Consider the following 11,581-nt stretch of genomic DNA (forward strand, 5'->3'; position numbering starts at 1 on the left):
GCCCTTTGTTTTAGACAGTGCTTCCATTAATGTTGTCTTAGAGCTGCATTTTGGGCAGCTACATCACACTCTTTTTTTTTTGAGTTGGAATCTCACTCTGTCACCCAGGCTGGAGTGCAGTGGCATGCTGCTCACGGCCACCGCAGCCTTGACCTGCTGGGCTCAGGCAATCCTTCCACCATAGCCTTACAAGTAGCTGGAACTATAGGCATGTGCCACCATGCCTGGCTAACTTTTATGATTTATTGTTGAGATGAGGTTTCACCATGTTGCCCAGGCTGGTCTTGAACCTCGGGGGCTCAGACAATTCTCTCAACTCGGCCTCCCAAAGTGCTGGGATTGTAGGCGTGAGCCACCTCATCCAGCTACTATATCACACCCTTAATTCATCTTGAGCTCAGTCCCATAAAATGGCAAAGTGTTTCACATGTGGTACTATTAAGTAAATAGTGAAGAGGGAATTTCAAAATTTCTTGCTTTTCTTTCTAGTACTTTATGAAACCTCTCTGGAAAGGTTGGATTTCATTTTGTCTTTTTAAAAACATTTTTCATTTAATCTTAAAAGGGGCATACATGTGGTAATTTGTTCTAAACTGTCCAGGTAAAGTGTATAATTTAGGGCACTGATTTCAAAAGTGTGTTTTTTGAAAGAGTGATTCTTTGAAAAGATCTTCAGTAAAATGGTGCTATGACTAGGCACAGTTGCTCATGCCTATAATCCCAGCACTTTGGGAGGCTGAGGTGGGAGGATCACTAGAGGCCAGGAGTTTGAGACCAGACTAGGCAACATATTGAGACTATGTCTCTACCAAAAAAGCTAGGTGTGATGGCATGTACCTGTAGTCCCAACTACTTGGTAGGTTGAGGATGGAAGATTGCCTGAGCCCAGAAGGCTGAAACTGCAGTGAGCTGTGATCTTTCCACTGCACTCCAGCTTGGGCAACAGAATGAGACCCTGACTCGAAAAAAAAGAAAAATAAGAAAGGGTGCTGTATTAAATAAGTTGGGAAAACATTCTGTATGATAACCCTTTCTTTTTTTAAATTTAAAATCAATAAATTTTTATTCAAGAAATTTCATATGTTGTGATTCTTTTCACTATCCATCAAGGTTAGTTCCTCTAAAGCTGGAGTCAAAATTTATCTTCAAGAGATTTATCTTCAAGGTAACCCTTTTTAATAGAACTAATGCTTAATCCACACTTTCCCTGTCAGCCCCAAATTCTTTCATTTTGGCTTCTTTAATCTCATTTGAATATGGATATACTGATGAAAATTTTAGAATTCCTCACCAAGATTCTTTGGGATCTCATTTCTTCATCATTTACTGTAGGGTCATTTTTTGAGAAGATGGCTCTGCTTGGATCTCAATTTGACACTCTTTCTAAACATGAATAAGTTATATTTATTCCTAAATGATCACACTCAAGAATAGTACAGATCTGTGGTATATGCCAGTACTTTGAACTTCAGACATTATGTTCTCAAGATAAAAGCCTTTCTTAGAAAGAGCTATCATGATATTGGAATACTAAATCAGTGTAGCTGAGATTACCCTCATGTCCTATGCTTTTTTTGTTTTTGGGTCTCACTCTGTTGCCCAGTCTGGAGTGCAGTGGCACGACCACAGCTTACTGCAGCCTTGACCTCCTGGGCTCAGGCGATCCTTCAGCCTCAGCCTCTGGAGTAGCTGGGACTCCAGGTGTGCACTACCATACCAGGCTAATTTTTTCTTTTTTTGTAGAGAACGAGGGTTTGCTGTGTTGCCCAGGCTGGTCTTAATCTCCTGGCCTCAAGTAATTCTTGCTTCAGGCATGAGCCACCACACCTGACCTGTCTATGCTTTTTAATGATCAGTTCTGCTGTCCTGAAACCAACCTTTATGGTTGTCAGTACCCCATCACTGTAAACTGTCTCAGTTATTATAATATTCCGTCTTATCTATATCAAAACTCATACTGAACAGTAAATTCTGAGTTGCAAAAGAGAATTATTATTATTTTTGTACTTGTCTGTAAGTCTTTGTTCAGAAGTTAAACAAAAATATACTCAGTGCTGCTGATATCCCTTTCTTGAGGCATTTACAGTGCATGCATATCTTGTGTGTGTTTATGAGGGGAGACCCCAAAAATCCTGGAATTTATTTATAAAATAGTGTATTTATTCTTACATGTTTAAACTTTAGTCACCTTCAAAGTACTCTCCTTTTAATGCAATATACCTATCAAAGTACTTTTTCCACTGCTCAGAACAGTTTTTGAGCTCTCAATTTTGTTGCCTTTTTGTGCTTCTGCCGTTTTTTGTTTTATTTCTTCCACATGAGCAAAACATTTCCCTTTGAAGACTTCTTTCATTGGGGAAACAAATGTTGCTGGGGTGAGATTGGATGAATAGGGAGGGTGGGGTCATGCTGTGTTTTGGTCAAAAACTGCTGAACTCTTTCTAAACTTGGTGCGAGCAGGTGCACTCGTAAGTCACCCATCATGAAATGGGCAAATGTTTTGAAAGACTCTCTCCCTAACCGCCCCCCCCCAAATTAGCTGAAGCCTCTCACAATGATGTGATGCCAATGGGTTCCTAGAACACTTACCTAGCAGGGGAAGCCTGTACTGTAAGGGGCCTACTCCACAAAAGAATTCCTTTATTTTTGGATCTCCCTTGTATGTGTTCTCGTGTGCATGTTCATGTTCATGTACAGAGTACCTTTTAAATAATATTTCTTGATGTTCCAAGGGACATAATAGGAAATTATGGGTTAGGTAAAAGCATTAAAATTGTAAAGAGTGACAGTTATTGGTGGCAGGCTAGAAAACCTCTATTAAAGAATGTTTTGGAAGTTAATATTGCTCATGTTTTGGTGATTTCTGAGATGATGGAGAAATTACTGTTATATATACACAGTTTTTTTTTTAACATCAGTTGAGACATCAAAAGTGGGTGCCAGAAAAGTGGATGTCAGTTCCTTTAAATTATGAGCTCTAGATCATTCAGCGGCTTATTTGCATATTTTGACATCAAATAGAGATTATGTTGAAAAAAACGAGATTATTGAAGTGTTAGGAGCTATTAAGAATTAATGATCCCAAAAATAAGAAAATATTTTATAAAATTAAGATAATAAACAAATAGGGAAACTTTGACTTAGGTTAAAAAGTTCAATTTATACCCCTCTTTTCCAGAAATACATTGGTGAAATGAAGATGAGGAATATCTATGATAAAATTAGTTTTTTCTAGACATTGTAGATATGATAAGACTTTTTGTGGGTTTTCTTCTATTTTGTTTTTCTCCCTCCTTTTTTTTCCTCTTTTCTCTCCAAGGTTAGTATGTCATCTTTGGTCATTATAGTATCTTAGTTTGGAATGCTCTAAGCTCCATCTATCTGTTAGTAAATGTTCAAAAGATCATGCAAAGATCCAGTAGAAAAAGTTGCCGGGTTTGGTGCCTTTGGGAGGCTGAGGTGAGTGAATTGTCTGAGCCTGCGGGTTCGAGACCCGCCTGGGCAACTTGGCGAGACCTCATCTCTACAATAAATAAAAAATGAGCCGGGCATGGTAGCCCACGCCTGTAGTTTCAGCTACTTGGAAAACTGAGGTGGAAGGATCGCCGGAGCCCAGCGGGTCGAGGCTACGGTGACCGGGAGCGGCCACTGCACTTCAGTCTGGGTGACGGAGTGAGACTCCAACTCAAAAAAAAAAAAGAAAAGTTGATATAATTCAAACCAAAGAGAATTCCACTGTGGTAGAATACTGAAAATATCTAACTACCTATCCTTAGTTTTTTCATATTAAATTTAGATCTTTAACTATTGTCTAATGTTTGTTTTTTATGAGTGTAAATTGTCTTCTCTCCACAGAATCAAGTGACGGATACTAACAGAAAACTACAACATGAGGGAAAGGAAGTAAGACCAGTTTACCTTTTGGAAAAAAATGCATTGTTCATGCCATTTTCTTTTGCTGACTGTGTTATTCATTTATTGGTTTGTAAGACTGCAAGCAGTATGTTGGATATACTTGGACATTTTTGTTGCTTCTTCTAATGTTTACCTGAATTAAATGAATGTAGCCACTGGAAAGCCTAATGAGAGAGGATGCAGCCTTCCTTAGCTGTGTTTTTAAATCACTGGGTAATCATAATACAGCCAATGCTGTTCCGTTGCCTGGAATGTTATTTCCCCAATAATTACTTACTTCAAATCTTTACTTACATATTACTGTCTCAATGAGGCCTTTTTGTTCCACCTTATTTAAGTCACCCTCACTCCCTGCATTCTTTTTACTCTTTCCTGTTTTATTTTTCTCCATTGCACCGATTACATATTTTTACTTCTATATATTTTTTCTGTCTCCCTCCATTGGAGATTAAGCTCCATCAAGTCAGACCTTTTTTTTTTGCTTTACTCATTGCTGTATCACTTCCATCTATCTAAGTAGTGACTGGCAAAGAGTGACTGCTTGTTTAAAAAAAAAAAACAAACTATATCAATCTTTAATTGATATAGTTATTGTTTAAACTACCATAGTTTACAACATTTTACTTCCATTTATCACTTGATCCTCATGGCAGACAGTTATTATTGCTATTTTATTGATGAGGAAATTAAAACAAATGATTTGCTAAAGTTTACATAGCAATTGGCAAGGCTGGGACTAAGACCCAGGTTCTTTGACTCTTACTTCATTACTATACTCTGTATCATGCACCTTCCTTACTTCCTACTTAATGTTTAATCTTAATAACCTTTAAGATTAGCCTTTGATTGTTTTATCAGTGACTTATTAGGGCTATTCTCTTTCATTCTTTTTTGCATAGTATCTAAGTGGGTAACACTTTAAGATATGGGTATGGAACTGGGCTCGGTGGCTCAGCCTGTAATCCCGCTCCTTTGGGATGCTGAGGTGAGTGGATTGCCTGAGCCCGTGGGTTCGAGACCCACCTGGGCAGCGAGACCTCATCTCTACAATAAATCAAAAAATCAGCTGGGCATGGTAGCGCATGCCTGTAATTCCGGCTACTTGGAAGGCTGAGGCGGAAGGATCGCTGGAGCCCAGCAAGTCGAGGCTGCGGTGGCCAGAAGCGGCCACTGCACTCCAGTCTGGGTGACAGAGTGAGACTCCAACTCAAAAAAAAAAAGAAAAAAAAAGAATGATATGGGTATGGGGATGCTGCAAGTGGTTGTGTAGATTATTGCTTTTTTTTTGAAAGTTTGCCTTGCATAGTCTAAATTCTGCTAAGTGCAGTTTCTTCTAGTTACATTGTGGGATGACTTCAGATAGAAGCTTTTTGAAACATGAGCAATGAGAATAAAAGTGAGTTATTCTCACTAAACTGTAACCCTTAGAAAAGCCACGTTTTCTAAGTGTGTGGTTTATTTGTTGAAATAGTGATTTAGTTGAAGATCATTTTCTAGACTCATTTGAAGCTGTAAAGGAAGGACTGTTTTCCTTCAGGAGTGTAGCACTTATGAAAGAAATACAGAATCTTCTCTGAGGATTGATGAGACTATAAATCATAAAGTCTGAATAGGGTTTGGAGAAAGTATGCAAAATTTTTTTCCTCCTGGATAGCCTTGTATTTTAGGATTTCATTTTACCTAGCCTTTCTTAGTATAGTATGTATCTGGGGGAGAAAGTGGAAAACCGTGAAGGAATGTTTTACTGGTTGGAAAAGCAGTTTCTTAGTTCACTTGGCAGGTCTTACTATGAAACTGTCTGGGATTTTCTGATGAATTGAACACAGTGTGGAAAAATGTGACTGAAAGCTTCTTATTTACAGCTGTTGGCATAATTCAGTCTTTTTCCCTCTTGCCAAGCTGGTAATAGCAATGGAAGAGCTGAAGCAGTGTCGACTACAACAGAGAAATATATCTGCCACTGTTGATAAATTAATGCTGTGTCTTCCAGGTGAGGAACTGGAAATGGAGTAGGATTCTTGATGTAATATTTTTTAGCTTTAATTAGTCTTTCACTTTCTTGAAATAATGCTTGTGCTCTTTTCTTTTTCAAGTTCTCGAGATGTACAGCAAACTGAGGGATCAGATGAAAACTAAAAGGTAAGATTTTTTTTATTGAACAGTTTTTATTATCTAAAATTTCTGTTATTTAGATTACTTTTAAGGTCCATATTTAGCATAACTTTTCCAAAAATAATTAAATTCATAAAATCTTCTCTAGCCTTTTCTATATCTTTTGATTTATCCTAGATTGATTTACATATACTAGTGGAATGCCGATATGTTCTGTTATGTATTATGCTTAGTAAATAATACTTAGAGTTTGATTTTTAGAAGACTCAGCCTTCTAGGGAACAGCATATAACTATTCTAGTTATAATTGGTTTGAGGAACATGTTTTAGTTTATTTAGTACTGTCATATAAAAATAGCACTGCTTCTGGTATAGCAGTGCATTAGCTAGGGTTCTCCAAAAAAATAGAACCTGTAATTCCAGCACTTTGGGAGGCTGAGGCGAGAGGATTGCCTGAGCCTGGGAGTTCAAGACCAGCCTAGACAACTTGGTGAGACCTTGTCTCTACAGTATATTAAAACATTTGCCAGGTGTGATAGTGCGCACCTATAGTTCCAGCTACTTAGAAGGCTGAGGTGGAAAAATCACCTGAACCCAGCAGGTCAATGTTCGGGTGGCCATGAGTGTGCCTCTGCACTCTAGCCTGGGTAACAGAGTGAGACACTGACTCAAAAAAGAAAGCAAGAAAGAAAGAAAGAAAGAAAAATAGAACCAATAGGATGTGTGTGCATACCCATCTGTCTGTCTGCCTGTCTGTCTATCTATCGTGCAGAGGGAAATATTTATTTTAAGGAACTGGCTCTCACAATTGTGGAGGCTGGCAAGTTCAACATCTGTAGGGTGGGCCAGCAAGCTAGCATCCCAGGGAAGAGTTTGTAGTGGAGTTTGGGTCCAAAGGCAGTCTGCTGGCAGAAGTCCCTCTTCCTTTTGCAAAGTCAGACTTTTTTTCCATTAAGGTCTTCAACTGTGAGGCCCACTATGGGAGGTGATCTTCTTTACTCACAGTGTACTGATTTAAATGTTAATCTCATCTAAAATATACCTTCACAAAAACATCTAGAAACACTATGGCCTAGAAAAGTTGACACATAAAATTAACCATCACAAAGGGCAGGGGCAAGCTTATGTTCAGAGGATTCCTTTTCTGTGTATTGTTTTCTTCTGGTTTTGTTCCAGAGAACTTCTACAGTAACTCCTCCCAAACCAGAGTAAGCATTTCCACCATCTCTGTCCTGGGAATACCCTGCGATATGATGGAGATATTTGAAACTATAAGATAAACAGGGCATGTCTTCTTGGAATGTTAATTTCATCCAAGTTTTGAGGGAAAAAGTATGCAATTAAAATGTATTCAATATTGAACTAAGAACAGACATATTATAGATGAAAGTCTAAATTCTCAATAATTTTGAAACTAAAGTTATTAGGCATCAAAATTTTTTCTTTTTTTAGGATTGATTCTCAGACTCCTATCTTCTCTCCCCAAGGACATGCTCTCATAAGAGAACACTATGAGAAGTTCTGTTCAATAAGATATGAACGTAGTATTATTTCCCTAATAACCTTTTAGAAAAGTTCTAAAATTATTCAGAGTAACAAAAACACGTGTGCACCAACTTCTCCGAATTAATAGATACTATATTAACAAATTTCCAGTTTTGATTCATATGTGTAAATATATTTAGTATATATGTAAATATATGAACAGAGAGAGGTATGTAGTACATAATTTTAAAAATTACTGTTAAAATTTATATCCCTTCTTTGGTCCTGTTCTTTTCCTTACTCTCCTGAAGAAACTAGTATTATAAATTTGGTGCATATTCTTCTGGCCCATGTTTTTAAGTATTTATAAATCATAAATTATTTTATTTTATGTTTAAAACATAGTCCTTATTTTGAGATCTATTCATTCACTTACCAAAGATGAATCGAGAACCCACTATGTGCTAGTCATTGTTCTTGGTAATGGAGATAGACCTGTGAACAAAATTGACAAAAATATCTTCACTGTGAGGCTTCCATACTGTTAGACAGCTTATTTTTTATGTATACTAGTCTAGTTTGTTCATTTTAATTGCTCTATCCTAATTAATTATATGAAAATTAACATTTTATCTCCCAATTCCAGTGGTTGTCATAAGTGCTCTTCAGTAATATTTCTAGATCAACTTTCTTTTGGCACAAGGTTGGATTATATTTTTTTAGGCTTCATGTGTATGGGTTGAGCTGTGTGACTGTTTCTGAATGATAAGATGTGATCAGAAGTGATGTGTGTCACTTTAGGCTTAGCATTTAATTTCCAGTGCAGGCCCGTCACAGTTCTCTTATTTCCTCTTGGACATTAAAAAATGGCGACTGTCAAGCTGTCATCCTGTTAGGAATGTATAACATGAGTAAGTTTTAAATCTTTGTTTTAAAACACTGAGATTTTTGGGAGTTATTGTTAGTATAGGATAACTATCCTAACTGATACAATAAGGGACATTTGGTATGTTTCTAGTTGTTGTTATGACAGACAATAGTACAGTAAATATCCTTGTTCGTGTCTCTTTGGACTCACTTCAGATTCTTAAGAGTGGTGCTCTTCAAATGTTGCTATGCATATGAATTACATGGGGGTTTGTAAAATGTAGACTCTGATTGAGTAGGTCTGGGTCGTTCTGGAGCTGCTGCATTTTCTTCAAACTCCCAGGGAATGCCAGTTCTGCTGGTCTAGGTTTTATACTTAGAAGGAGATCACCTGGATCAAAGAAACAGTATGCATAACTTTGATCTTACTATTGTTCTCCAAAGTGGTTTGCCCATTTACCCTACCACTGACATTATATGGGAGGTCCTGTTGTGTCACTTCTTGGTCATATCTATATTAAACTTTTTGGCTTTTGCTAGTCTGATAGTTATGAAATGATATATCACTATTGTGATATTTTTCATTTTGAATTAGATTACTGGTGAGGCTAGTTTTTAGGCATTTGGGTTTTCTCTTGCATATTTTGCCCATTTTTCTTTTAGATTGTCTTGCATTTTCTTTTTTGTTCATAGGAATTCATTATATACTTTGGATGCCTGTTCCTGTTGTATTTTGTACATGATGTCTTCCAGTGCATGACTTATCTATTAACTTTGTACAGTTAGTTATTTTTTGTTACATAGCAGTATTGTTTTGATATAATCAAATTTATTGTGTAGGTTTCAAAACATTTAATTTTTAAGCATTCTTAAGTTTACTATAAATAGCTATGTCTTTTTCCTCAACCACTTGAAAAATAAGTTGCTAACATGATGCACTATCATCCTCAAATACTTTAGTATGGTTTCCTTCAGATAACGACATTGTCCTGTGGAACCACAATGCAATAGAGAATGGATATTAACATTGATATATTGCTAGCATCTGATCCTCATGCCCATTTCAAATTTTGCCTATTGTCTCAATTATGTTCTTCATAGCAAATGAATTAAGTTCAAATAACGTGTTACATTTAGTTGTTGTGTCTCTTTAGTCTTCTTCAGTCTGGAACTTTCCTCAGTCTTTTCTTAACTTTCATGGCCGAGTCGCTTTTGAAGATTACACATCAGTTATTTTATAGAATGATCTTGCTTTTTAAAAAGGCTATCATCTGTCAATCTCTGTTTTTAAATTAGACTGTTTAGATCTTTTATTTTTAATATAGTAATCAATACATGGGTTTAAATCTACTGTCTTTTAATTTATTTTCTACTTGTCCTATCTGTTCTTTGTTCCTTCTCTTTATTCCTGCCTTCTTTTAAGTCAGTTTATTATATTTTAGTATTTCATTTTATATTCACTAATGCCTTATCATCCAGACCTCTTTGTTTTACATTTGTTCCTTGGTATCCTCAGGGCATTGCTTACAGGACCCCCATGAATACCAAAATTTATAGATGCTCAGAGCTCTTATATAAAATGGTGTGTTATTTGCATATAACCTACATTCATCCTTTAAATCACCTCTAGATGACGTATAACACCTAATACAATATAAATGCTAAATAAAAAGCTATATTTTTAAGTTTGTATTACTTTATATTGTATTTAAAAAACTTTTTTGCGAACATTTTGATCTGCGCTTGGTTGATTCCACAGATGTGGAACCTCTAGATACAGAAAACTCTATTTTATTTTTTTAGTGGTTGTTTCTAGCTTCACAATGTATATCTTTAACTTAGAGTGGATCTTTAAATAATATTATACCAAATCACAACATGCAAGATTCTATAACAATATACTTCCATTTTATAATCCTTTATGTTATTGTTGTCATACTTATAGTTCTTATTTCTAAATATGGTGTAATGTCCACAATACATGTTTACTTTTGCCGTAAACCTTCTTTTACCTTTCAAATAAATTTAAATAAGAGAAAAAGTTTGTTTTTAAAAAAAATTTACCCACATATTTGCAACTTCTGGCATGTTTTATATCTTTATTTAGACCCAAGTTTTCATCTGTAATTTTTTTTCCCTCTGCTTGAAGATTATCTTTTAACATTTCTTGTTGGATTAGTGTGCTGGCTATGAATTCTCTCAGAAATATAGTATTTCTGATAAAAAAATCTTTTTTCACTTTCATTTTAAAAATTGAGTTATAATTCATATGTCTTAACATTCATCATTTTAAAGTATATGATTCAGTGGTATTTTAATACATTCAGAGTTGTGTCATCGTCACTATTACTTATTCCAGTTAATTTTCATCATCTCAAAAAGTAATCTTGTACCCACTCCTTTTTTCCCCCAGCCTTAATAACCACTAATCTACTTTCATTTCCAGAGACTTGCCTATTCTGAACATCTCATATGAATGGAATCATTTAGTATGTGGCCTTTTGTGTCTGACTTTTTCTTCTTAGCATAGTGTTTTCAAGATTTATGTCATAGCATGTATCACTGTTTCATTCATTTGCATGACTGAGTACTCTTTCATTGTATGGATATACCACATTTTGTTTATATTTGTTTATATTTTCATTTTGTTGATGAACATTTGGTTATTTTTGCTTTTTAGCTATTGTGAATAATGCTGCTACAAATATTTCTTTGCAAGTTTTTATGTGGGCCTATGCTTTTAATTCTCTTGGGAATATACCTAGCAGTGGAATTGCTAGGTCATATGGTAACTATGTTTTTTATCCTTTTGAGGACTGTTTTCCAAAGCAGCTGCACCTTTTTGTCTTCCCAGCAGCAGCATATGAGGATTTCAGTTTCTGCATAAGCCTAATTAATATTTATTGTTATCTGTCCTTTTGATTATAGCGATCTTGGTTAGTAGAAAAGATACCTTATTTTTCAAATAAGGTATTCAACTTTGTTTTTGAGAAATATTTTAGATGGATATAGAATTCTAGGTTTATAATTTCATTAGCTCACAAGACACCATTTCACCATTTCCTTGTCTTTTAACTGTATAGTTTCTGAGGGGTATATGAATAGTCTTACCTTTGTTTCTCTGTATGTAACATGTATCTTCTCCTGCTTTTTAAAAGCATTTGCCAGCCTGTCTGCCTCCCTCCCTCCCTTCTCCCTCCCT

At 35.8% G+C, this 11,581-nt stretch overlaps 1 protein-coding gene across 2 annotated transcripts in view; it reads left to right on the forward strand.

Annotated features, from left to right (window-relative positions):
- Positions 1 to 3,855: 3,855 nt before the first annotated feature.
- The window catches only part of LOC103267999 (exocyst complex component 6B), a 420,217-nt gene continuing 412,491 nt past the window's right edge, over positions 3,856 to 11,581 (forward strand). Inside the window, exons 1-3 of one of the 2 annotated variants that reach the window (XM_021716279.1) lie at positions 3,862 to 3,903; positions 5,815 to 5,905; positions 6,009 to 6,054. In XM_021716279.1, coding sequence (XP_021571954.1) covers positions 5,827 to 5,905; positions 6,009 to 6,054 — 125 coding nt within the window. In that variant the 5' untranslated portion in view covers positions 3,862 to 3,903; positions 5,815 to 5,826. Of the gene's footprint in view, positions 3,904 to 5,814; positions 5,906 to 6,008; positions 6,055 to 11,581 lie in introns of both variants that reach the window. The other variant, XM_021716280.1, reaches the window with a different exon arrangement.

Source organism: Carlito syrichta, unplaced genomic scaffold, assembly GCF_000164805.1.
Source record: "Carlito syrichta isolate Samal-C Ts95f unplaced genomic scaffold, Tarsius_syrichta-2.0.1 Scaffold308662, whole genome shotgun sequence".
NCBI classification, from domain to species: domain Eukaryota; kingdom Metazoa; phylum Chordata; class Mammalia; order Primates; family Tarsiidae; genus Carlito; species Carlito syrichta.